General features: G+C 32.5%; 1 protein-coding gene across 1 annotated transcript in view; it reads right to left on the bottom strand.

The window, feature by feature from the left end:
• Window positions 1-647: 647 nt before the first annotated feature.
• The window catches only part of LOC134691415 (uncharacterized), a 328,275-nt gene continuing 302,047 nt past the window's right edge, over window positions 648-26,875 (bottom strand). Inside the window, exons 2-11 of the mRNA XM_063551940.1 lie at window positions 25,391-25,442; window positions 19,512-19,742; window positions 14,553-15,092; window positions 13,831-13,937; window positions 11,803-12,256; window positions 6,908-7,683; window positions 5,970-6,000; window positions 4,826-5,097; window positions 3,381-3,408; window positions 648-2,775 (exon numbers count right to left, since the gene is read on the bottom strand). Of these exons, the coding sequence (XP_063408010.1) occupies window positions 2,357-2,775; window positions 3,381-3,408; window positions 4,826-5,097; window positions 5,970-6,000; window positions 6,908-7,683; window positions 11,803-12,256; window positions 13,831-13,937; window positions 14,553-15,092; window positions 19,512-19,742; window positions 25,391-25,436 (2,904 nt within the window). The 5' untranslated portion in view covers window positions 25,437-25,442 and the 3' untranslated portion in view covers window positions 648-2,356. The remainder of the gene's footprint in view (window positions 2,776-3,380; window positions 3,409-4,825; window positions 5,098-5,969; window positions 6,001-6,907; window positions 7,684-11,802; window positions 12,257-13,830; window positions 13,938-14,552; window positions 15,093-19,511; window positions 19,743-25,390; window positions 25,443-26,875) is intronic.

Genomic DNA, 26,875 nt, shown 5'->3' with positions numbered 1-26,875 from the left:
TAAGGACTTAATGAAACCTCCTTGTAGTCAGTAAAATTTCATATGAATAGTTCAGCATGTGTGAATACTTCAGTAACTTATCAAAGAGGGACGAAATATACCAGAGCGACAGTCAAACTGTATTCATGCCAATTATTTCTTTATTTGAAACAAAGATAATTCTGCACAATTTTGGAAAATTGCAAATGTAGCCAAGAAAAGCAATGAAAGTATTATACCTAAACAGAAATCCCAACATTGAAATTACCAATCAATTTAAAGTCACTGTACCACAACAGAAGGAGCAGTTGACAAAAACAGCAACCAGGATTGAAAAACTAGAGGCTCTAAAGAGCCTGTGTCGCTCACCTTGGTCTTTGTGAATATTAAACAAAGGAAGAGGATGGATTCATGACAAAACTGTGTTTTGGTGATGGTGATGTGTTTGTACATCTTACTTTACTGAACATTCTTGCTGCTTAAAATTATCTCTATCTATAATGAACTTGGCCCAGTAGTTTCAGTGGAAAATGTTAGTAAATATTTACAAATTTTATGAAAATTGTTAAAAATTGACTATAAAGGACAATAACTCCTTAGGGGGTCAATTGACCATTTCAGTCATGTTGACTTATTTGTAAATCTTACATTGCTGAACATTATTGCTGTTTACAGTTAATCTCTATCTATAATAATATTCAAGATAATAACCAAAAACAGCAAAATTTCCTTTAAAACTAACAATTCAGGGTCAGCAACCTTACAACGGGTTGTCTGATTCATTTGAAAATTTCAGGGCAGAGATGTTGACCTGATAAACAATTTTACCCCTTGTCGGATTTGCTCTAAATGCTTTGGTTTTTATGTTTTAAGCCAAAAACTGCATTTTACCCCTATGTTCTATTTTCAGCCATGGCAGCCATCTTGGTTGGTTGGCCGGGTCACCGGACACAATTTTTAAACTAGATATCCCAATGATGATTGTGGCCAAGTTTGATTTAATTTGGCCCAGTAGTTTCAGAGGAGAAGATTTTTGTATAAGATAACTAAGATTTACGAAAAATGTTTAAAAATTGACTATAAAGGGCAATAACTCCTAAAGAGGTCAACTGAAAATTTGGACTTGATGACTTTGTAAATCTTACTTTGCTAAACATTTTTCCTGTTTACAGTTTATCTCTATCTATAATAATATTCAAGATAATAACCGAAAATAGCAAAAATTTCCTTAAAATGACCAATTCAGGGGCAGCAACCTAACAACAGGTTGTCCGATTCATCTGAAAATTTCAGGGCAGATAGATCTTGACCTGATAAACAATTTTACTTCATCTCAGGTTTGCTCTAAATGCTTTGGTTTTTTAGTTATAAGCCAAAACAGGCATTTTACCCCTATGTTCTATTTTTAGACATGGCGGCCATCTTGGTTGGTTGGCCGGGTCACCGGACACAATTTTAAACTAGATACTCTCATAATGATTTTGGTCATGTTTGGTTAAATTTGGCCCAGTAGTTTTAGGAGAAGATTTTTGTATAAGATAACTAAGATTTACAATAAAATGATTAAAAATTGACTATAAAGGGCAATAACTCCTAAAGGGGTCAACTGACCATTTTGGACCTGTCAACTTATTTGTAAATCTTACTTTGCTGAACATTTTTCCAATTTACAGTTTATCTTTAACTATAATAATATTCAAGATAATAACCGAAAATAGCAAAAGTTTCCTTAAAATTACCAATTCAGGGGCAGCAACCTAACAACGGGTTGTCCGATTCATCTGAAAATTTCAGGGCAGATAGATCTTGACCTGATAAACAATTTTACCCTTTGTCAGATTTGCTCTAAATGCTTTGGTTTTTGAGTTAAAAGCCAAACACTGCATTTTACCCTAATGTTCTTTTTAGCCATGGCGGCCATCTTGGTTGGTTGGCTGGGTCACTGGACACAATTTTTAAACTAGATACTATAATAATGATTTTGGCTATGTTTGGTTAAATTTGGCCCAGTAGTTTCAGAGGAGAAGATTTTTGTAAAAGTTAACGACGACAGACGCCGGACGCCGCACGCCAAGTGATGAGAAAAGCTCACTTGGCCCTTCGGGCCAGGTGAGCTAAAAATGAATTTAGAAATATCTAATGGTACATTTGATGTGTTGCACTTTTCTTATCGAAAAGAACCACAAAACATTTCTACACTGCAAAGAAATTATCCTACCAAGTGTGGTACGACATGTGTTTTTAAAGTTCAAAATCACTGCATCTTAAAGTAATGAGAATTAATTCAATTTGATAGCTTTCACCTCGGTTATTGTCTATCAATTACTTTTCGACAGATTACAAAGTTGTTCTGAATATATATTTTGTTGTGACTATTTCAAGCTATTGAACATTTCTTTGACCCTTTTTTCTGACTATGTGGCTTCTGTTCAGATGTGTTCTTCAGTTTCTTGGGAATTGCACCTCTACCTCTAACTTCTTTCGACCCTCTAAGGGTATTAAGATCCACATTCTTCAAAACTTCCTGCAAGCAATGTGCTCCTCTCCCAACATTAACCAAAGCCTGTACCAGTACCTGTAGTGTAGGTTTTACTGTTCTGTCTTCTCTCCATATAAACAGAACTTCCTTATTCTGAGCAGCTAAGTCTTGGTAATTATTGCTCTGTATATTTTCTAAGTTTGCTATTGACAACCCAATTTCAGCACCAAGTTGAAAAAATATCTGACCTATTTGTGGTGCTAATGCATCCAAAACCTCATCTGTCGGAATACAATCTAAGTATTCTACAGGAATATCTGAAATATCAAGATGAATAATATAAACAAATGGACAAAACTAGAAAAAAGTTTCCAAAATACTATTTTGATTTGAGTGAAACTTGAGAGTCATTATCTAGAGGAAATTAATGTCTGGCATCTTAGTCGCCATTCTACAAGGTACCATCAGGTCGGTAGTGAGTCTTTATCTAGAGGAAATAAATGTCTGGCATCTTAGTCCCCATTCTACATGGTACCATCAGCTCGGTAGTGAGTCTTTATCTAGAGGAAATAAATGTCTGGCATCTTAGTCCCCATTCTACATGGTACCATCAGCTCGGTAGTGAGTCAGTCTGTCTGATTGTATCATCTATACAGTTTGTGTATGTACATGCATTTAATTGAATAAAATATCGGGAACTGTCACATTGTTTTGCTTTTTAAGTGTTCTCATTTATAAAACAAATAGCTTATTAATTCTTTTATTTTTCATACATCAAAAGCTCATTGTATCTTAGTTTGAAATTGGGAAAATATCTTTGTTTCTAGAAAAAAAATGTTATCACAATCAACATTGTGAACGAAACTGCTCATTGTTTTTAAAACATAGATTTTAGTTTTTAGTTTTCATCAAGATTACTTACCATGCTCTGCTCTTTTGACTCTTCTTACCTGCAAAAAAGATTAAAAAAAATACGAAGAAAACATGGTTATATCCAATTGAACTAGTAAAAACAGTATTAGTATATCCGGTTTAACAAAATGTGTGCATCGTGTTTGAAAATTTTATCATGTAATAGGATGAAGTTATGATCTATAAAATCTATCAATTTAAAGTGGAATCCAATCACATGTACACCTCATTCTGTTTATTTTGACAGACAAGCCACAATAGAAGGCTATTTTTGCCTTTACTTCTTTCAAAACTTTAAATTTAATTCAATTAAGATAACTGTCAACACATCTGCTGGAATATATTTCCCTAAGATAAGTAATAAGGTAAAGATAATGTATTGAAAGAAATAGGCATCTTGACCTGTTCATCATTTTTATCAATTAAAGTCTTGCACTAACTGAATAAATTTTTGATATTAAAGAATATAAGAAAATCTGCATTTTATCAAATTCCTATACATAACAACAAAAATATTTTAATTTAGATTAAGAAGCATGCAAAACATTTTTTGGGAAACATGAAATCCATTAGTTTTACATGTATTACTGAAGACAAAAGTCGAACAAATGCAACATGCACCAAGTGATACAATGGCAAAATTTCATATAAATTTCACATGAAAACTTTGACGTGAGATCCGCCTCAAACGAGTCTATACATGAAAGAGGGTGGTAAAGGGTTATTTTTGTGCAACTTTTCTCGTATTCTCGTGTTTGGATCGACGTGCGTGCCTCGTGTTTTCCTTTATTTATTTTCCGTGTTTCGTCTTGGTACTCTTAATTTCTCATGCTTTTCCCGCATTTGTTTAAAAAGTAAACCAGGACTAAATTCAAAGTCAGTCTGCAGATTGTTTTAGTTCCCAGAATATTTAAAATGGCTACCAAATTAATTATCATGAATAATATTTTTCTCTCAAATCAGTTGCAACTATAGTGGACCCTAATAGGTGACTGCATGGTCATCATGTCCATTATATAATGACTAGATGATTTCCAAGAACAGCTGATAAATAAATTACTTAATTTTTTACATTAATATTTAAGATTTTGTTTCTCGTGCTTCGTTTTTTCAGATTTTTATTTTCCGTGCAACGTTTTATCGATTTTCATTTCACACGTTCAAGGCCTCCCTTTACTACCCTCCATGAAAATTACGTGAATCTGATATGAAATTTTTCAAATGAATTTCACTTGCTATTTTACAGAAAAATAAATGCCACTCATAATGATTTTAATCAAATTTGAAAATTTTGATGTCATTTGTATTACTTTATTTACAAAATGAGATTCAAGTTAGTTTCTCGTTTAGGGTTAGATAAAAGGAAAGTTAATGACACACATAATAAACATACTGCTGTAAACACAATTTGAAACATTTAAAGGTTTACAATCTGTACAAAGTATTCAAACTTACTTGACACAAGATATGTGTTGATATATCCATATTTGTCAGTGCTTCTGCAAGTGCTCTGAATTTGCTATCCACTTTCATCTCTTTCCATTTTGATAGAACCAAAAACTTTGCTACCTCTACATTATTTTGATAATTGTGCTGAATATCATCCCATTTCTCAGACATTTCTAGATATGTAACTAATTTGTACATTTGACTTGATGAACATTTAATGGATAAACGCAAGAGTTCTATGTCACTTGGTTTTTGGTTTAAAGCATCATCACTTAAACCTGTAATAACACATTTTCAGAATAATTGCATCTGCCAAGCAAAAAACAACTTTCAAATATACAATGTCATCAAATTTAGTATCTTCGTTAGATATATTTATATAAAAGCACTGGTCTTGTTTCCTTATCCCAATTTTGAACTACTTGTATATTTCGTATGTATGTCTATATTCGTGAAACTATATACAAACAGATTTCTTAAATGAAATTTGTTTAAAAACCTCATCTACCTAACAAAAACATAATTGTCCTAACATTTTGACTTAATAACAAAGATAAACATAGAAACGAACGTCCCATGATTTCCGCATCCTTACTGACCATGCATAAACTATTGCCAAACTAGCAAAATATATAAAGGACTCCTTTACTATTTTATTCTGCTCCATATTATAAATGATGATACATATAATAGTTATCAAAGGTACCAGGCTAATAATTTAATACCCCAGATGTGAGTTTCGTCTACATAAGACTGATCAGTGACGCTCAGAATACCAAATACTCTATGAAGTTAATTGTCAAACCTTTTATGTTTTTTTGTAGATCTTTGTCTATTTATCTGTGTTATATATAAATCTTTCCAGTAGCTGAAACGTTTTCAAAAGTAAAGAATTGAGTGTGCTAAAAATCATTTGTGATGTTTTGATAAACATTTTTTGACACACTATATGGGTATAATAAGTCACTGTGAATATAGGATAAAAAATATATTGTATTAACTGTATGTTGCCTTCAACAAATCACCATAAATAACTTGTTTTGTTGGTTGATGGCAAATGATTTTGTCTTGTTTATAGATTTCCCCTTTTTGAAATTGCCTTGGAGTTTTTATTAGTTTTATTAAACTTCTATTCAGCCATATATCTTACCTTGACAATTCTGCTCACACTGTTCTATCTTCTGTAGAAATAAAATATTTAAAAATAATTATTGACAGAATGATATAATACATGTATAAGTTCTCAAGATACAAGGTAAAATTAAAACCGTAAGCTCAAGAAAGACCTACATGAATAAAGGCAACAGTAGTATACCGCTGTTCAAACTCATAAATCCATGGACAAAAAACAAAATCGGGGTAACTAAAACCAAGGGAAATATAAGAGGAGAACAACGACACAACACCAAAATGTTACAAACACAGAAACGGACCAAGCATCAGACAAAATCCCAAGAGAATAACAAATATAACATCAAAACCAAATACATGAATTGGGATAGACAAGTGCCGTGACAGGTCTTATCGCAATGTGAATTTACACTCAAAAATAAGAGAAAAAAAAACGACGCAACGTTAAAATGTAACACACAGAAACGAACAATAATATAACAATGACCATATTCCTGAAATGGTACAGGACATTTTTAAAAGGATAAAAATTGTGGGTTGAACCTTGTTTTGTGACATGACCTTGACAAAAAAGAAGCCAAATAAACAGCTAAACATAAATCACTAGAGAACCCTATGGTAAAATTGTATATAGATAGTTTAGCATTTGTCTGGAAACAAGACGCAAATTGCCCCACCCACTTTCTGACCCTTAATCCTGAACGGTTTGAGCCATTTCCCCAAAAATTCAAACTGAACCTTTCCGTTATTGTTTTACAATTTCATTATGATCCATAGACCTACAATTCAATAATGTTCATCAACCAGAAAATCTTGTCCCCCCAGTATGTTGTCCCCAATTCCTGATCGGTTTGGGCCATAAACCCAGAAGTTAATCCTAACTTTTCCATTGTGGTATTGAACCTTGTGGTACAATTTTATAGAGATCCATAACTTATACATAAGCTATTTATATACCTTTGCTTGGTTCCAAACAGCGGAGAATCCCACTCTATGTGTTAAGTGATGCTTATCACAAACCCATTCATCGGTCTGCAAAGCTTCTTCTTCATTAATGAAGCATTTCAACTCAGAACATGAATACTCAATATGGAAAGGTAACTGTTGGCTGCGGTTAATATGGATCGTGGACTGATAAAAATCTGAAATTCTCTCCATTGTTGTAACCAAACATTCCTTAACACCAGTGGCTATATCTGGTACTATAAGTCCAGCAGAGGTGGTATGGACTATATACAGAAGAATCTTATTACCTTCAACGCATACTACAATATCATGTGCCTTGTCAAAGGATACTACAATAAATCCTGAAAAGAGGAGCTTTCTCCCTTCATACTGTTTTAGAGACCACATGCTCAGACATGCGCTAATCAGACGATTAGGTAAAGCTGGTGGTATAACAGTCCCTTTAAAAACAAATGCTAAGCAAATAGCTCTTCCTGGTTTACATTCTTTGACCATGAAGCTGGAGGTATTTCTTTCAGTGACCATACAGGGAACAAAATAGTTCTCTACTGGTAACCGCATTCCTGAAGCTATATCATATCTACGTTGCTCTGCCAGGATGTCTAAATAAATGAGGATGTTGAATATAAACTCTTTGTATGGTAGAATTGCCCGGAAGTCCTTTTGGTCCCAAATGCTGTACATATCTCCTCTGCATATTATCCCACTGTCTGACATTCTTCTGAAAATTTCCTGCATTCTTCTTTTCTTTGGCCAAAATACTTTGTCTGAAAAAAAATAGCACATAGAGGTAAAAAAAAATCTGGGGTTATTAACATGAAACTACAGATTGTTTCAAGTAGTACATAATGGACTTACATATGTATTTCCTCTATCACAGAGATTTGGTGAATTTATATAAATCATAAAATAAAAAAACCTCAAGTTACTGTTTCAATTTAATATAAGAAAACATGAGCACTGTCAATAATAGAGGTAATGGACACATTTCCTTTATCGATTGTAGAAACCTCTGCAGATTTTGTCCACATAAGTAGTTTAAGCAAATTAACTATCCGATAACTACTAGTAATGTATATTTTGCGTTTTGAACAGCGGTATACTACTGTTGCCTTTATTTGCAAATGTGTTATCTAAGCAGTCGGAGGGAAATAAAAGGGTTTAACCCGCAAAATAGGGGTTAGTGGACTGGTATGCTAATTTTACAGTTAAAATCTTTTAATATAAATTGTTGGTAGCATTGATAAAAAATTGTCAAATGATGAAATAGTTTATTTTTGCCAGTCTCGACCTGTATTGCCTCAGTCTTCACCTTTAATTTTATTATTTAGTATAGACTGGTCTGAATAAGACCACTTATCTCAATTATATATTGACCGTACACATTTCCAGGTTATTTGGTTGTTTTGTGTACATGTATTGTTGTCAAAATAAGGGATTTAATTGTAAGTTTCATAAAAACTATACAGCTATCTCAATTATATATTGATCTTATATAATGCCAGATTATTCTGTTGTATGATGTACTTCTGTCAATTCTATGATTTAATTTGTAGGAGAAAAAAAGCTGGAATTTTCAGTTCGTGCTAATGTCAGATAGTCACATCCAAACATTTCTACAACTTTTGTAAATCAACTTGAATTTTCATCTTAATCTACAGAGATCTCTATTATATGTGTATCTTACAGGATGCGAGAATGTTTGTTAATTTGGTGTTTTGTTGTGAACTTAAAGGATTAAATTAATACGTTAAAAAGCTAAAATTTTCAGTTTACAATAAATTCAGATTAAAACCTTTACAAGTAATTTTTAAATTTGACAGCAGTAGAACAAACTACCAAAAAAATGTTTTAACTTGTCTTGGTAAAGAAGTTAGCCGTTGATTTTAAGTTTAGCTGCAATTGTGTGACCGAAAAAAACATTGCAATCAGGATTTTGTGGCTAATAGCTAAACATTATAATTCTGAGAAAAAAGCCATCAAAATATCAAATTGTGGGAAATTTCAAATTTCATTTGAGTGAATTCAATATAGAAATTGAAAAAGAAACTTGCAAATTAAGGACTTTTTGCATAATGTTTATCTCAACATTAACTATTTCAAGATTTAATATATCATTTAAAAGAATTCACATTATGCAAAGTATACTTTGTAATTGACTCCTCGCTATGATGTCATGTCACTAATGACAACAATGGTAAACATTAATTACATCTTGCAGAAAAGGGTTGTAACATAATTGATCAATATTAAGTATTGAAACACAAACCTGTCACAAAGGACCTCATAACATCCATAGTAACTATTGAAACACATACCCGTCACAAAGGACCTTATAGCATCCATAATAATTATTGAAACACATACCTGTCACAAAGCACCTCATAACATCCATAATAATTATTGAAACATGCACATATCTGTCACAAAGCACCTCATAACATCCATAATAATTATTGAAACACATACCTGTCACAAAGGACCTCATAACATCCATAATAATTATTGAAACACATACCTGTCACAAAGCACCTCATAACATCCATAATAACTATTGAAACACATACCTGTCACAAAGCACCTCATAACATCCATAATAATTATTGAAACATGCACATATCTGTCACAAAGCACCTCATAACATCCATAATAATTATTGAAACACATACCTGTCACAAAGCACCTCATAACATCCATAATAATTATTGAAACATGCACATATCTGTCACAAAGCACCTCATAACATCCATAATAATTATTGAAACACATACCTGTCACAAAGCACCTCATAACATCCATAATAACTATTGAAACACATACCTGTCACAAAGCACCTCATAACATCCATAATAACTATTGAAACACATACCTGTCACAAAGGACCTCATAACATCCATAATAATTATTGAAACACATACCTGTCACAAAGCACCTCATAACATCCATAATAATTATTGAAACACATACCTGTCACAAAGCACCTCATAACATCCATAATAATTATTGAAACATGCACATATCTGTCACAAAGCACCTCATAACATCCATAATAATTATTGAAACACATACCTGTCACAAAGCACCTCATAACATCCATAATAACTATTGAAACACATACCTGTCACAAAGCACCTCATAACATCCATAATAATTATTGAAACACATATCTGTCACAAAGGACCTCATAACATCCATAATAATTATTGAAACACATACCTGTCACAAAGGACCTCATAACATCCATAATAACTATTGAAACACATACCTGTCACAAAGGACCTCATAACATCCATAATAACTATTGAAACACATACCTGTCACAAAGGACCTCATAACATCCATAATAATTATTGAAACACATACCTGTCACAAAGCACCTCATAACATCCATAATAACTATTGAAACACATACCTGTCACAAAGCACCTCATAACATCCATAATAACTATTGAAACACATACCTGTCACAAAGCACCTCATAACATCCATAATAATTATTGAAACACATATCTGTCACAAAGGACCTCATAACATCCATCATAATTATTGAAACATGCACATATCTGTCACAAAGCACCTCATAACATCCATAATAATTATTGAAACACATACCTGTCATAAATGACCTCATAACATCAATTATAACTAGTGTTACACATACCTGTCATAAAGGACTCCATAACATCCATAATAATTATTGAAACACATACCTGTCACAAAGGACTTCATAACATCCATAATAACTATTGAAACACATATCTGTCACAAAGGACTTCATAACATCCATAATAACTATTGAGACACATACCTGTCACAAAGCACCTCATAACATCCATAATAATTATTGAAACACATATCTGTCACAAAGGACCTCAAAACATCCATAATAACTATTGAAACACATACCTGTCACAAATGACCTCATAACATCCATAATAACTATTGAGACACATACCTGTCACAAAGCACCTCATAACATCCATAATAATTATTGAAACACATATCTGTCACAAAGGACCTCAAAACATCCATAATAACTATTGAAACACATACCTGTCACAAAGCACCTCATAACACTCATAATAACTATTGAAACACATACCTGTCACAAAGGACCTCATAACATCCATAATAACTATTGAAACACATACCTGTCACAAAGGACCTCATAACATCCATAATAACTATTGAAACACATACCTGTCACAAAGGACTTCATAACATCCATAATAACTATTGAAACACATACCTGTCACAAAGGACCTCAAAACATCCATAATAACTATTGAAACACATACCTGTCATAAAGCACCTCATAACATCCATAATAACTATTGAAACACATACCTGTCACAAAGCACCTCATAACATCCATAATAACTATTGAAACACATACCTGTCACAAAGGGCCTCATAACACCCATAATAACTATTGAAACACATACCTGTCACAAAGGACCTCATAACATCCATAATAACTATTGAAACACATACCTGTCACAAAGGACCTCATAACATCCATAATAACTATTGAAACACATACCTGTCACAAAGGACTTCATAACATCCGTAATAACTATTGAAACACATATCTGTCACAAAGCACCTCATAACATCCATAATAACTGTTGAGACACATACCTGTCACAAAGGGCCTCATAACACCCATAATAACTATTGAAACACATACCTGTCACAAAGGACCTCAAAACATCCATAATAAATATTGAAACACATACCTGTCACAAAGGACTTCATAACATCCATAATAACTATTGAAACACATATCTGTCACAAAGCACCTCATAACATCCATAATAACTATTGAGACACATACCTGTCACAAAGGACCTCATAACATCTATAATAACTATTGAAACACATACCTGTCACAAATGATCTCATGACCTCCACCATAAGTAGTGGGTTGATTATGACATAATCTCTGAGCTGCTGGGTATCAATGTACACGATCTTCCCCAGCGAGTGCTGGAAATGGAGGAACTCCTGAAGTTGTTTTACATCCAGAACGGACACCTTGCTGATTGTATTTAATTCTTCAACTTCTTCCAATGACAGAATTTGTTTTCCTGCAGCAACCAACTCAGCTATCTCCAGTTCAAGTGGGACCCAAGCGTTTGGCATCCTCTCCCCCCAACATGGATGGTCGAAAGTTAGCTCTGTTATGGCTTTTTTCAGGGATTCAATTTCTTGATCAGCTTTATCAGTTGCATTGACAAATATTTGTTTGTCAAGGACGAGATGGTTTCTTCCGTCATGGTCCCTGAATAATTCCTCTACTTCGCTGTACAATATTGCACGTCTGGCTTCTACATCCTCCTAATAACAAAATAAATTAGAGTAACATGGAATGACACACACTACCCGTTATCCGACTGCAGTAAGTACATTCTAAGACATCATATACAATTTACAAAGACTACATACATACATACTTAAAGCTGCTATCTTTGCTATGACCTATGTTAATATATTTTTAATGAACACAGACTACATTGTATTTGGTAACCAAAAAATGACTGTAGCGGCCCCCTCTTATGGTAGTTAGTCGGACCGTATACAAAGTTATGAATCCGCCACTGGTAAAAATTTGTAAGGGTTCCGCGGAACCCAGTGTCTCGCCTATTTTTGCTGTAACTCGCAGGCTCAACAACAATGAGGAAAAAAATCGATAAAAATATTCCTCTTGTTACTATTTTATGATTGTAAGAAAATCTAAGTCCATTTAGAAGTAAATTACAGAAAAAACGGAGTTATCTTTTTACAAACTTTACTTCTGGATACAATCTTATGATCATAAATAAGCTTCTGTCCAAGTTTGGTACAAACCCAGGATAGTTTAAGAAAGTTATTAAAATTTTAAAAACTTTAACCTTAGAGTGAATGTAATGGTTCCCCGCAGAAAAAACTAAGTCCATTCATAGCAAAATACGGAAAAAATGGAATTTTATTTTTACAAAATTTACTTCTGGATACTATTTTATGATCATAAACAAGCTTCTGTCCAAGTTTGGTACAAACCCAGGATAGTTTGAGAAAGTTATTAAAATTCTAAAAACTTTAACCACAGAGTGAATGTTTTGTTTCCCTGTAGAAAACTATGTCCATTTATAGTAAAATACGGAAAAATGGAATTTTATTTTTACAAAATTTATTTCTGGATACTATCTTATGATCATAAGCAAGCTTCTGTCAAAGTTTGGTACAAACCCAGGATAGTTTGAGAAAGTTATTAAAATTCTAAAAACTTTAACCACAGAGTGAATGTTTTGTTTCCCTGCAGAAAAAACTAAGTCCATTTATAGTAAAATACGGAAAAAATGGAATTTTATTTTTACAAAATTTACTTCGGGATACTATCTTATGATCATAAACAAGCTTCTGTCAAAGTTTAGTAGAAATCCAGTAAAGTTTAAGAAAGTTATTAAAATTTCAACAACTTTAACCACAGAGTGAATATTTGTTGACGCCGCCGCCGCCGCCGCCGGAATGTAGGATCGCTTAGTCTCGCTTTTTCGACTAAAGTCGAAGGCTCGACAAAAATCAAAAGGAGATTACTAACATCAAGCTTAGGATTAATGAAACAAATGGAAACATGAACAGATGTAAAGAAGTCTACCTCCACTTTGGACATATGCAAATTACCTTATATACTATTGATAAATACCTAGCATTTGTCTAGATCTCTTAATGAATTATTTGTTTACTATGGATTCATTTATTTTCGTGGGTACCTATTTCGTGGATTAAGGAAAACTCAAATATTTCTGGATAAACATACCTATATTAAAATATTTACCACTGGTACTTTGTACTTATTGCATGGTTACAAAAAAAGATCTGAGGAATGCATGTACAAAAGACTTACAAGTGTCTTTCTATGTTTTACTTACCACTGGTATCTTGTCCTTATGGGTGGCAACAAACAAGATCTTAGGGATGCCAGCATACACCACTTTACAATAGGTAAGGATTGAGTTCACCCAGTGTAGTAAAAAGACTGAAAGTCAAGGAAAGTAGAGTTAGACTAAAATACGATATGGGATATGAGTTGTAATGCATCTTAGTTATATTTTAATATCTGATATATAATAACGTGAATATTATTATTTGTTACATTTGATCAGGTTTGAAAAAACGGAGGCAATCATAAACTAGAAGTTCAACAAGAAAATACAAACATCATGTTCCAAAATAAAGATGACAAAGACAAACAGCAGTCAACAAAAACGTCACAAGAACACCATCAACAACTGGACTTAATGTTCTCCTACGTGGATGATAAGCTTGTCATTCCTTTGGCATCAATCCGTTTACTTATTACATTGATATGTCAAATCTCAATAAACAAATATGTGTTGTACATGTGGATGAATATGTTTTTTACTGCTTACAATCTCCGTAAAAAGTGAAAACATGAAAAACATTGCAGTCTGCCTCCAATTTACTATGATCTTCTACAGCAATTTCAAGAGTCTTATGCAGACGAAATGCACGTCTGGTGCAAATTATGAAAATTTCACTCCTGGTATTTATGATTAGTTTTTTTATATATATTGACAAACAAGACAAGTATAAACATATATATTTCATAATTGTAATTAACACTTATTACCTGCTGGGGTTGGTGTCATGTGTTGCCCTGGAAAACACAGAACATCAGGGACTTCTTCATTCAATCTTTTACTACCATCAAAAACTACCAGAAACAAGGCTCTGAATGTCATGAAAGTCTGATGTGTTGTGTAATACACATACTGTCCACCAAAGTCCCAGAAGATGAGTCGGCCAACTTTCATTTTATATTTCCCACTTTTGAGGACTTTCTCCATTCTCTTTCTTATTTCCTTTTTGGTCATTTTGGTCGTCATTTTCTTCTTCATTTGCTGTCTTTTAGACTCACTGGAGGACATCTGTAGTGACAAAGATTGGGCTGCTTGTGGCTGTGTAGTGGGTTCATCTGAGAGGTTCACAGGGAAATCTGTTGACCTGGTGGCTTCAGACTTCTGAGAATGAGTATCTTCTTTATTTGGACTATCAACAGGTTTTTCATCCGATTCAGGTTTTTCTGGTGTTTTTGTTTGCTTACTTTCATCTTCTTCTTCGGAGGTCATTAACACTTTATTGTATACAACATCCAAGGCATTATAAGTTGCTGTATAAATAAACAACAAATAACTGATGTTATCTATTATATATATATTCTATATGTATATATGCAAATAGATAAACTTTGGTATGGATAGCTAAATTAATACCGACATCCACTTTATTGGAAATTTGGTGGATAGTTGTCTTATTTGCAATCATACCTCATATCCTTATTGATATATTAAAACGGTATACAATTTAGATTTAACTTTAATAACAGGTAGAATCAATACAAGGATGACTAAGTCTACAACGTTATAATATGTCAATATTTGAGGTCACGTTGGAACAAAACAATGTCGCTTGGTTTTTTACACCTTTTTACCTTTTTTTTTTTAGAAATAACGACTATTATGACCCACATCATAAGACTGACACTAAATCATTTGACAACATGGCCCATTATTTTTTAAAATGGCCCATTGAATTTATTTTTTGAGGGGCCCTGGGCCCATAGTGAAAAAAACCTTCCAGATCACTGATTAAAACGGTATACAATTTAGATTTAACTTTAATAACAGGTAGAATCAATACAAGGATGACTAAGTCTACAACGTTATAATATGTCAATATTTGAGGTCACATTGGAACAAAACAACGTCGCTTGCATTTTGTTTTTAAAACCTTTTTTTTTTATAGAAATAACGACTATTATGACCCACATAATAAGACTGACACTTAATCTGGGACAATTATACTAAACCAATCAGTGTAATAATACTCAACATCACATTGTTAGAACGAGACTTTACCTGCACGATTTATCGATACGCCATATTATTTTGCAGGGACAGCGTGCCTTGATCTTATAATTTCGGTAATTTGTTTTTTGTTTTTATAGTTATTGGAAATGATAATCCCTAATGTAAACACGATTACTATAATAATAAAATAAATCTCGATCTTTGACAGGTGTTATTAATCACCAAATCCCACTTTAAGTGTAAACAAGAGTGCACACACTGAAATGTCTCTCCTTCTTTACTAATCATTGATATTATGTTGATAGTCCCAAATATAAGGCTTTAGTACAACTGTCACATAAACTTAACATTAACCAAGAAATTTAAAAATTGACCAATGAACCATGAAAATGAGGTCAAGGTCAGATGAACCATGCCAGGCAGACATGTACAGCTAACAATTCGTCCACGCAACAAATATATTTGACCTATTGCTTATTGTTTAAGAAAAACCATCCAAAACAAAAAAACATAACACTGAGCAATGAACCATCAAAATGAGGTCATGGTCAAATAAAACTTGCACGACTGACATATAGATCATAAAATATTTTTATACACCAAATTAAGTTGACCTATTGCATATAGTATTAGAAAAAAATTGTAAGGGTTCCGCGGAACCCAGTGTCTTGCCTACTTTTGCTGTAAATTGCAGCCTCAACAAAAATAAGAAATAAAATCAAAAAAAATATTTCTGTTGATACTATCTTTTGATTGTAAGAAGCTTCTGTCCAAATTTGGTAAAAATCTAGGATAGTTAATCAATCTAATAAATGTTTTGAAAACTTAAGCTGCAGACTGTATGTAATGTTAACTGGAAGAAAATCTAAGTCCATTTAAAAGTAAAATACAGAAAAAATGGAGTTATTATTACAAAATTTACTTCTGATACTATCTTATGATCATAACTAAGCTTCTGTCCAAGTTTGGTACAAACCAAGGATAGTTTAAGAAAGTTATTAAAATTTTAAAAACTTTAACCACAGAGTGAATGTAATGTTTCCCCACAGAAAAACTAAGTCCATTTAAAAGTAAAATACAGAAAAAATGGATTAATTTTTTTACAAAATTTACTTCTGGATACTATCTTATGATCATAAACAAGCTTCTGTCCAAGTTTGGTAGAAATCCAGTGTAGTTAAAGAAAGTTATTAAAATTTCAAAAACTTTAACCACAGAGTGAATATTTGTGGACGACGCCGACGACGGAAAGTAGGATCGCTTAGTCTCGCTTTTTCGACTAAATTCGAAGGCTCGACAAAAAAGACAAAAAAGACCAAAACTCAAAAACTTAACTTTGAAAATGAGGTCAAGGTCAGATGACACCTGCCAGCTAGACATGTACACCTTACAATCATTCCATACACCAAATATAGTAGACCTATTGCATACAGTATAAGAAAAACAGACAAAAACAAATAAACTTAACTATAACCAATGAACCATGAAAATGAGGTCAAGGTCAGATGAAACCTGCAAGTTGGACATGTACACCTTACAGTCCTTCCATACACCGAATATAATAGACCTATTGCCTATATAGTATCTGAGATATGGACTTGACCACCAAAAATTAACCTTGTTCACTGATCCATGAAATGATGGCGAGGTCAAGTGAAAACTCCCTAACAAGCATGAGGACCTTGCAAGGTACGCACATACCAAATATAGTTATCCTATTACTTATAATAAGAGAGAAATTAATATTACAAAAAATCTTAACTTTTTTTTCAAGTAGTCACTGAATCATGAAAATGAGGTCAAGGACATTAGACATGTGACTGACGGAAACTTAGTAACATGAGGCATCTATATACAAAGTATGAAGCATCCAGGTCTGCTACCTTCTAAAATATAAAGCTTTTAAGAAATTAGCTAACGCCGCCGCCGCATCACTATCCCTATGGCGAGCTTTCTGCGACAAAAGTCGCTGGCTCGACAAAAATAACATATAAAGGTTGAATTGTTCAGGATGATAGTAGGGTGGGGACGATGTGGAAATAATAGATTCATAAAATTTCTTATAACTGTTGATCGAAAAGAGATACGCGAGATCAGTTTTTGTAAAATCATATTCATAGGTTATAGGTTGGATTGGCCTATTTGTATTGTCACTTTTTTAAGTGAAAAGTGGAATATTAATCTCTTTCTCGTTACAACTGGAAACCAAATGCAGGGCTCAAATAAATTATACTGTTCCTATAAAACTGCCTACTCCTTTTTAAGTGTGCAATAATTTTATTAAAATCTGTTTTTTTTTTTATAAATAAAGGTCTTCAGGTGGCATTTGCATATGACTTTGTGAAAATATGTGAAATAGGCTCCACAATCAGAACTACAAAAGTAGTCTCCGTTCACAGCGGCTTTTTCTGTTGTTGCTGCCATATTGAAATTAAGGTGTAAACACGAAGTTAAAAAAAAGTTCAAAACAATGTGGCTATATTTTTATGAGGTCACCCAGGTAACTTTTGTTATAGGAATTGATTATGAACTGAAATTGCCAACATTGTTTTTATTGCACACTTTTTGTTTTTATTAGGATTAATTATGATTTGTTAATCTTTGACCAGAGACATATATACATGTCTTTGCCTTCGACTCATAGCGGTCAAGTAAAGTGCTGGCATTTCGACTATATTTGTTTTATTTTCAACACTATTATATTATATATATATATTGACTACTTATTCATAATTTTTCGTGAATAAGAAAAATATTTATCTTTCAAAACTACTTCGAAGATTAAGTTACAATAAAGAAGAACTTAGTTTAATAGTCCCAGCTTTGATCAGCATAAGTTTGTCCTCGTGTAAAACCATTTATTTCAAGCAAGGATTTCTATACAAATCCTTGTTTCAAGTAAATGTATTTCATCTGTTAAAATAATTTTATTATTCAATGACATATATTTTCATTGTTTGCATTTAATTATATATATTTTTTTATTTCAAATCCACCAATTTTAACGGTATTTGATATGCTGACTTGTTCGCCATAATTTATTGTTCACATGTACCGAAGACTGATTAACCACGTGACACGATAAGCTGTCAATCAAAACAAAAAATCAATACTCCACTATCGAGACAATGAAATCTCAACAGATGGATCAGTTTCCAGTCCTGTTAGTATAATAGTCCTAGACTAAATTACCTACTTATTAAATAAAGCCCCGTTATTAACCTATCACTATTCACCTTCTAACGTTTGTCAAAATTAAAAAAAACATAATCAATTTTAATTGTCAAATAATTTTCTATTAAATTAAGTTGCTAAAAAGGCAACCTCTTTCTCTAAAATAAATAATTCAATAAATTTAGACAAAAAGAAATCCCTGTAAAGCGCTCTAGTAAGTAAGGCTTCAAGATGCTAAACAAAAATCCATGACTATAAGAAGAACTATAGTATGTCAAATGATTTGATATTTAGTTTGTTAATGTCTATTTTCATTATCTGCCAGGCATGCCAGGTGTAAATTTAGTTTCTAAATAGTAACCTACCAAAAGGTATGAAAAAAAGAAATTTTATACTCTCACTTGATTCAAACCCTGTTAGACTGACAATAAATATACTAAAATGACAGAACATTCGTGACCACAAACCCCACTCCCCCATTGTCATTAGGTTAACACTGAACCTTCCTCAGGTATAAATATATGTATGGATTTGTGTATTCTTACCTGGATCAATCATGATCCAACTTCTGGTCTCAATATCAAGGCCACAGCGACCTTCTATGAGCGAAATGCCATCGGTGGGTTGTCTCCCTTCTGGAACATTATCCCCAACTAAAAGCTTGACCAGACTTGATTTTCCAACGGCGAACTGGCCGGTAACCATGCAGCGCATGTCAAATGATTCATAGCTTCCACTGCCAAGCAACTTGTCCAACATGGCAGATCGGACGGAATCTGAAAATATTTTTTTCCAAATGGTCAATTATTGATGTATTTCTGATGATGTCTCAAGAAATCTGTGCTTTCACCTTATAAATAGTGACTAAATAGTATTATACGTCAGGAATCATGGATATTCTTATTTCCATCCCACATTGAAGCTAAACTGTTGCTAGCTTAAGGGAAATAACTCAAATTTTCTGACAGTTTTGATGGACTGTAAATTTTTAACTTTTTGACTGTCATATTTAATATCTTACATTCCAATAAGATTTTTGTATCTATATTGCTGCTATCAAAGTATTGCCTAAAATTTCGATAGATATAGGAAAATGTGGTATGAGTGCCAATGAGACAACTCTCAATCCAAGTCAAATTTAAAAAAAAATGTAAACCATTATAGGTCAAAGTACAGTCTTCAATGCAGAGCCTTGGCTCACACCGAAAAGCAAACTATAAAAGGCCCCAAATATTACAAGTGTATAACCATTCAAACGGGAAAACCAATGGTCTAATCTATATAACTAGAGGCTCTAAAGAGTCTGTGCCGCTCACCTTGGTCTATGTGCATATTAAACAAAGGACACATGTGGATTCATGACAGAATTATGTTTTGGTGATGGTGATGTGTTTGTAGATCTTACTTTACTGAACATTCATGCTGCTTACAATTATCTCTATCTATAATGAATTTGGCCAAGTAGTTACAGTGGATGATATTTTGTAAAAAATTAGAAAAATTTATGAAAATTGTTAAAAATTGTCTATAAACAGCAATAACTCTGTAAGGGGTCAATTGACCATTTTGGTCATGTTGACTTATTTGTAGGTCTTACTTTGCTGTACATTACTGCTGTTTACAGTTTATCTCTATCTATAATAATATTCAGGATAATAACCAAAAACTGCAAAATGTTCTTAAAATTACCAATTCCGGTGCAGCAACCCAACAACAGGTTACCTGATTGGTTTGAAAATTTCAGTGCAGATAGATCTTGACCTAATGAACAATTTTATCCCTTCAGATTTGCTCTAAATGCTTTGATTCCGAGATATGACCCAAAAACGATATTTTACCCTATTTTCTATTTTTAGCCATGTCTGCCATCTTGGTTTGCGGGCAGGGTCTTGGGACACATTTTTAAAACTAGATACCCTAATGATGATTGGGGACAAGTATGGTTAAATTTGTCTTTGTGGTTTCAGAGAAGATTTTTGTATAAGATTACAAAAATTTACGAAAAATTGTTAAAAATTGACTATAAAGGGCAATAACTCCTTTAGTGGTCAACTGATCATTTTGGTCATGTTGACTTATTTTTAGATCTTATTTTGCTGAACATTATTGCTGTTAACAGTTTATCTCTATCTATAATAATATTCAAGAAAATAACCAAAAATGGCAAAATTTCCTTAAAATTACAATTTCAGGGGCATCAACCCAACAACTAGTTGTCTGATTAATCTGAAAATTTCAGGGCAGATAGATCTTGACCTTATGAACAATTTTACCTCATGTTAGATTTGCTCTAAATGCTTTTGTTAAATGGTTTTTGAGTTATAAGCCAAAAACTGCATTTTGCCCTATGTTCTATTTTTAGCCATGGCGGCCATCTTGATTGGTTGGCCGGGTCACCGGACACATTTTTTAAACTAGATACCCCAATGATGATTGTGGCCAAGTTTGGTTAAATTTGGCCCAGTAGTTTCAGAGGAAAAGATTTTTGTAAAAGTTAACGACGCCGGAGGCCAAGTGATGAGAAAAGCTCACTTTGGGCCAGGTGAGCTAAAAACACACTGTAAAATATCAATTGAAAAGGACTCAATCAAAAGACAAATTAACACGACCCAACATACACTGAACAAATAAAATTAATCTTTGATACAATGCAAATATAAAATCAATAAAAAATACCGCTGTGAAATGTTAAACAATCTTAGAAAATCAACAATTAGCTAGAACAAAAATATGCACCATTTGTATTTGTACACCATGTGCACAGGTAAATGAAATTAATTGTGTAGTTAGGTATACATGTACAATTCAAATGGAGAAAGGAAATAATTTTACACAATAAATAATTTTGATGTTCATAGTACGAAGAAGTGAAAATTTAAAGTAATAAATAATTTAATTGTAATAAAATATTATATAAAATGTCAAAATTTGTAGACTATTCTTTTACAAAACTTTTTTATTTATAAAAATCAGCACAATCAAACATCTTTATTAACTCAAATATCTATAATATTCAGTAAAATATATAAAATTGAGAATTGAAATGGGGAAATTGTCAAAGAAAATATAACCCGACCAAGAGCAGATAACAGCCAAAGGCCACCAATGGGTCTTCAACGAAGCGAGAAAATCCTGAAAATTCATAAAAATGAATATTTATAAATGTGCAAAATAATTACATCCTTTCATAAGTTTTATCGACGCCACCACGAGTGGGTTGACCATTATGGAATATCAGTTTCACAGATGATAGCAGATATGTTCCTAAGGTCGTCACAACAATCCCACCCCTTTTTCCAGAATGTGACCTACCGAATTAGACGTATTACTGGGTATGTACTTACATGAGCAACACAATGGATGCCACATGTGGAGCAGTGTACTTATCCTTTCGGAGCACCTGCGATCATCTCCACCAGTTTTGAGTGGGTTTCGTTTTGATCAATGTTGCTCAGTCTTTAGTTTTCTATGTTGTGTTTTGTGAACTATTGTTTGTCTGTTTGTCTTTTTCTTTTTAGCCGTGGAGTTGTCAGTTTACTTTCGACTTATGAGTTTGAATGTCCCTCTGGAATCTTTGGCCTTTCTTGTCAACATGTTTCCATTGTAGATAATTAATATCTAATTATTTAAATAGTAATTGTACCTCCCTATAATTACTCCAGAGAACATATCCAAGCTTAAATTATAAGCAACCAATAGTTTAGATTTTAATTTAAGCACTGCTTTGTAAAACAAATATAAATAAAGAGCTGTGCCATAAGCGCATGATACGCCCGTTGCTTTTTCAAAGAATGAAGTATCATAATTCCCCAATGTCATATCAGAAATTTATCAAAAAAAACTTAAGGGAGGTTATTGTAATATATATATACCAGTCACCAAAATTTCATGAACACTGCTCAAATCACTTTTGAGTTTTGTCCAAAAACTGGAAAAAACACCCATCTTTAATGAATAAAACCCCACAACTCGGAAACGTAAAATCTAACATTTATAAAAATCGAAAGGGAGCTCACGCCAAAAGATATAAACACTTCACCAAAGTTTCCTGAAACTGCTCAAAGCATTTTTTAGGTATTGGCAGATTCCAAAAAGAAATGAAAATTTCCGTCAAAAAGAACAAATTAAGAAAAATAATACTATCTGTTATTTGAATGAGAATGTGTGAAGTTAATGTCTTATTGAATAAGAATGTTATATAAAGCAAGAAAACCAATTATTGGATATGATTGTTTCCATTAAAAGTAAAAATGATCAAAACAAGATGAAAAATGTGAAATTTTTGACGGAAATTACTTCCCATTTTTTGACACAAGGTTTTACAATGCTTAGAGTTGACACTGGTATAATGGTTTTTATTAGTGTAGATTGAATATTCAAACATCCCTGTTTCCAAATCTTTTGCTTTTCTTTTGTTAAAAACATCTGTGGTATATATTTTTTTCAATTTCAAATACCTTACTTATTAGATGCTTGTCTGTCAATAAATTTTATGATAGCAACAGGTTCATAAAATCTTGCCACATCATTGTAGGTACTTATATAAGCCTGTTAAAATTGTGTTTCATAATGTACATTAAACATACACATTTTGGATCTTTCAATGTACTTTATTTAATCAATAGTTTTATCAATTCTGTTGCTAACATATTTTCTGTCAAACTTGTCATTTTATGTTAGCAACATTTGGATGTGCTACAAATTAGAGTTATCTGTCCTGGTTTGAAATCTTTTTAAATTTCAGGCAGCTGTATTTTGCAGGAGTTCTTAATATGACTTTCAACTAGGCTAAGATCTCCAATGTTGGTTAAAAATCTCAAATATATATTGTCCGTCAAATTTATTTATGTTAGCACAATCTTATGTTAGCAACAAGTCCGTCAATATCTTATGTTAGCAACACTTTTTAGTGCGTCAAATTTTATGTTAGCAACATTTATGTCTTTCAAATCTTATGTTAGCAACAATAAAGTCCGTCAAATATTATGTTAGCAACAAAAAAGTCTGTCAAATGTTCTGTTAGCAACAAAAAAGTCCGTCAAATGTTATGTTAGCAACAAAAATGTCTGTCAATTTTTATGTTAGCAGCATTGTTCATGTCTGTCAAATCTTATGTTAGCAACTCCAAGATTATCCTTTTTTAAAGTTATTACAATTCCATTTTTATTGGTGCAGATGTTCAGAAATGTTTTATTCCAATTTGCCTTTCATATTAAATCAAGATATAAATCCAAACCTTGATAACAATAAAAATATCAGGATTTTTTGTGTTGCTAACATACAAATTTTCCGTCAAAATGTCTGTCAATTTTGTTATGATAGCAACATTTTTTAAGGTGTTCTTCATTTAAAAAATATAATGTGAATAGATCTATTTTTTATCAAAAAGTGTTTACTTATATGTAAAGTATAACATGTATTCCAAAACAGAACTTCATTGAAGTTGATTTTGTTAAACATAATTTTGGTTACTTTTCAACTTTCTTATTTGGAATCTGGTATTGTTCAAAAACTGGAAAATCCTTCTTTTTTAATGAATAAAACCCCATAATTTGGAAACGTAAAATCTAACATTTATAAAAATAAAATTGAGCTCATGTCAATAGATATATACAGTTCACCAAAGTTTCATGAAAACTGCTCAAAGCGTTTTTAAGTTATTGTTCAACATGTTGACGACGAACAGACGGATGGACGGACAACGGTATACCAGCTGAGACCAAAATTATGAAAGGGGAAAAAAGAAAACGTAAATTTTTGCCCCCAATGGAAGTTTTATCCACTTTCGCCTACTTTTCATGATTAAACTGGTTTATCCAACACACACTTAAAGGCAAAGTGCCCTAGTTTGATGGAAACAAAACTTAAAAATCATGAAACTACCTCCCAGCATTTATCTTATGCCAACATCATGCAGTGTTTAAAAGAATCTTGAAAACAGTAATTGTTATCTGATATGTTCGGCCATTGTGTTGTTATGCAGCAGTTGAATCCAGAACAAATAAAAAGGTTCAAAGTGTTATTTAACACAGCGTATAGTATTGGCATTGGAGAGGGGAACCATTTTTCTGAAAGAGTTTATTTGTAAAATTCAGAAAAAAAATTATGAAATTATGACGAGTGCTTTGTAAGAGAAATTTTTTTTTTTTTTTTTTTTACTAAATTGAATTTTCAATTACCTTCTCAGAATAGAGGACCTTTTACTATTTTTGGTGAAAGGTCCATGACCTTCTATTGCCTAAAGTAAATATGAACCCCAGTATAGGAACACCCCTTTGATGAACTGATTTCTATTGAAATGACTATTGAATGTAATGTTGACCTTCTCATTTGACCTGGTGACCTACAAATATATCAGAATCCTCCGCTCATTATATTTATAATGTTAATTCTAATCTAAATGAAATAATGATTAAGAAAATACCTTCAATTTTCGGTCCTACAGGAACACTTGAGGATTTCTCTGACATAACTGTCTGAAAAAGGAGAAATATGCACTGTGAGGTATTTTTTTACCTTGCATGCTGATTTTTGTCTAATATAAGTTTTTTTTACATATTATCTCAAAAACAACAATTAAAAGATATAAATGTAAACAGCAAAAAAAAATGAAAAATACTAGATCTTCAAAAAAGTATATTTAGCCAAAATTGTTGGAACAAATCTTATAGTAATTATATCACTGAAATAATGATATTTGGCTAATTTTTCAAGTGTTTGCCAATTATCCATTAACTATAACAGCTAGGTAGAAACTGCCAACATAAACTGTTATCACAGAGATCTATATATGTCTCGCTTTATGGTAATAATGATTATGCAAATGTTGACATTCAATTAGCAATACTTAACATGTAACATAAGTTAGGCAAATATACAGTCAATGAACCATGACTGAGGTACTTGGCTAAGCAATATCCATGTAAATGAGATGTGCCAATGGCTATTTAAATACAACTGCATACCAAATATCTTTTGACTTATTATAATTCGTTTCATTTAAACAAACCTAAACACAAACATTAACTTGTAAACTATGTATAAGTTTCAAAGTCAAAAAACCATGAAGAGGGGGTGGAGCTATATAAACTCCATGGAAACAATACTAACAAATCTTATAAATTTGCATACCAAATACCATTGACTTAACATTAACATTTCATCTTAAATTGATTTAATCACAAACTAATACATATAAACTAAGCAAAAGTTTCAAAGGCAATAGACCATGACTGAAGGGACGGGGCCAAATATTCTCCAGGGAAATGAGATGTGATAATGCTGATATTTCTGAATACCAATTACGATTGGTTCACCACTAATGGTTCCCCTTGAAATGACCTAATCACAAATACAAAAGTCAATAGACAATGACTAAGGGGCGGAGCCAAATGAGATAAACCAATGCGTATACAACTGCATATCAAATATCATTGATTTACCACTAGTGGTTTACCATAAACTGACCTAATCACAAACTAATACATGTAAAACAAGCAAAAGTTTCTAAGTCAATAGACCATGACTGAGGGGACAGGGCCAAATAATCTCCATGACAATGAGATGTGCCAATGCTAATACAACTGTATACCAAATATGAATGACCTACCACTTGTGGTGCACCATAAACAAGACCTAATCACAAACTAATACATTGTTGACACCGTTGTCGCCGGCACCGATGCCAGAAACAGCATAGCTAAGTCTCGCTTTTTGATTCCGTCAAGCGAGACAAAAAATAAAAGATGAATGTGTCTGCGAACACTGGTTCTTTATCATTGTGTATGAGTTTCATAAAATTTACAATTTTGCAAGTTAAAAAGGTGATAACTCTAGAACTGTAAGTGACTCACAGCCCAGATTCGAACTCTGTATGCAAGTCTTGGTTCTAAACATTGTGTATGCGTTT

Source organism: Mytilus trossulus, chromosome 11, assembly GCF_036588685.1.
Source record: "Mytilus trossulus isolate FHL-02 chromosome 11, PNRI_Mtr1.1.1.hap1, whole genome shotgun sequence".
Classification (NCBI taxonomy): Eukaryota; Metazoa; Mollusca; class Bivalvia; order Mytilida; family Mytilidae; genus Mytilus; species Mytilus trossulus.
The sequence above is the reverse complement of the archived record's forward strand: the minus strand, read 5'-3'. Positions and strand labels throughout refer to the sequence as shown.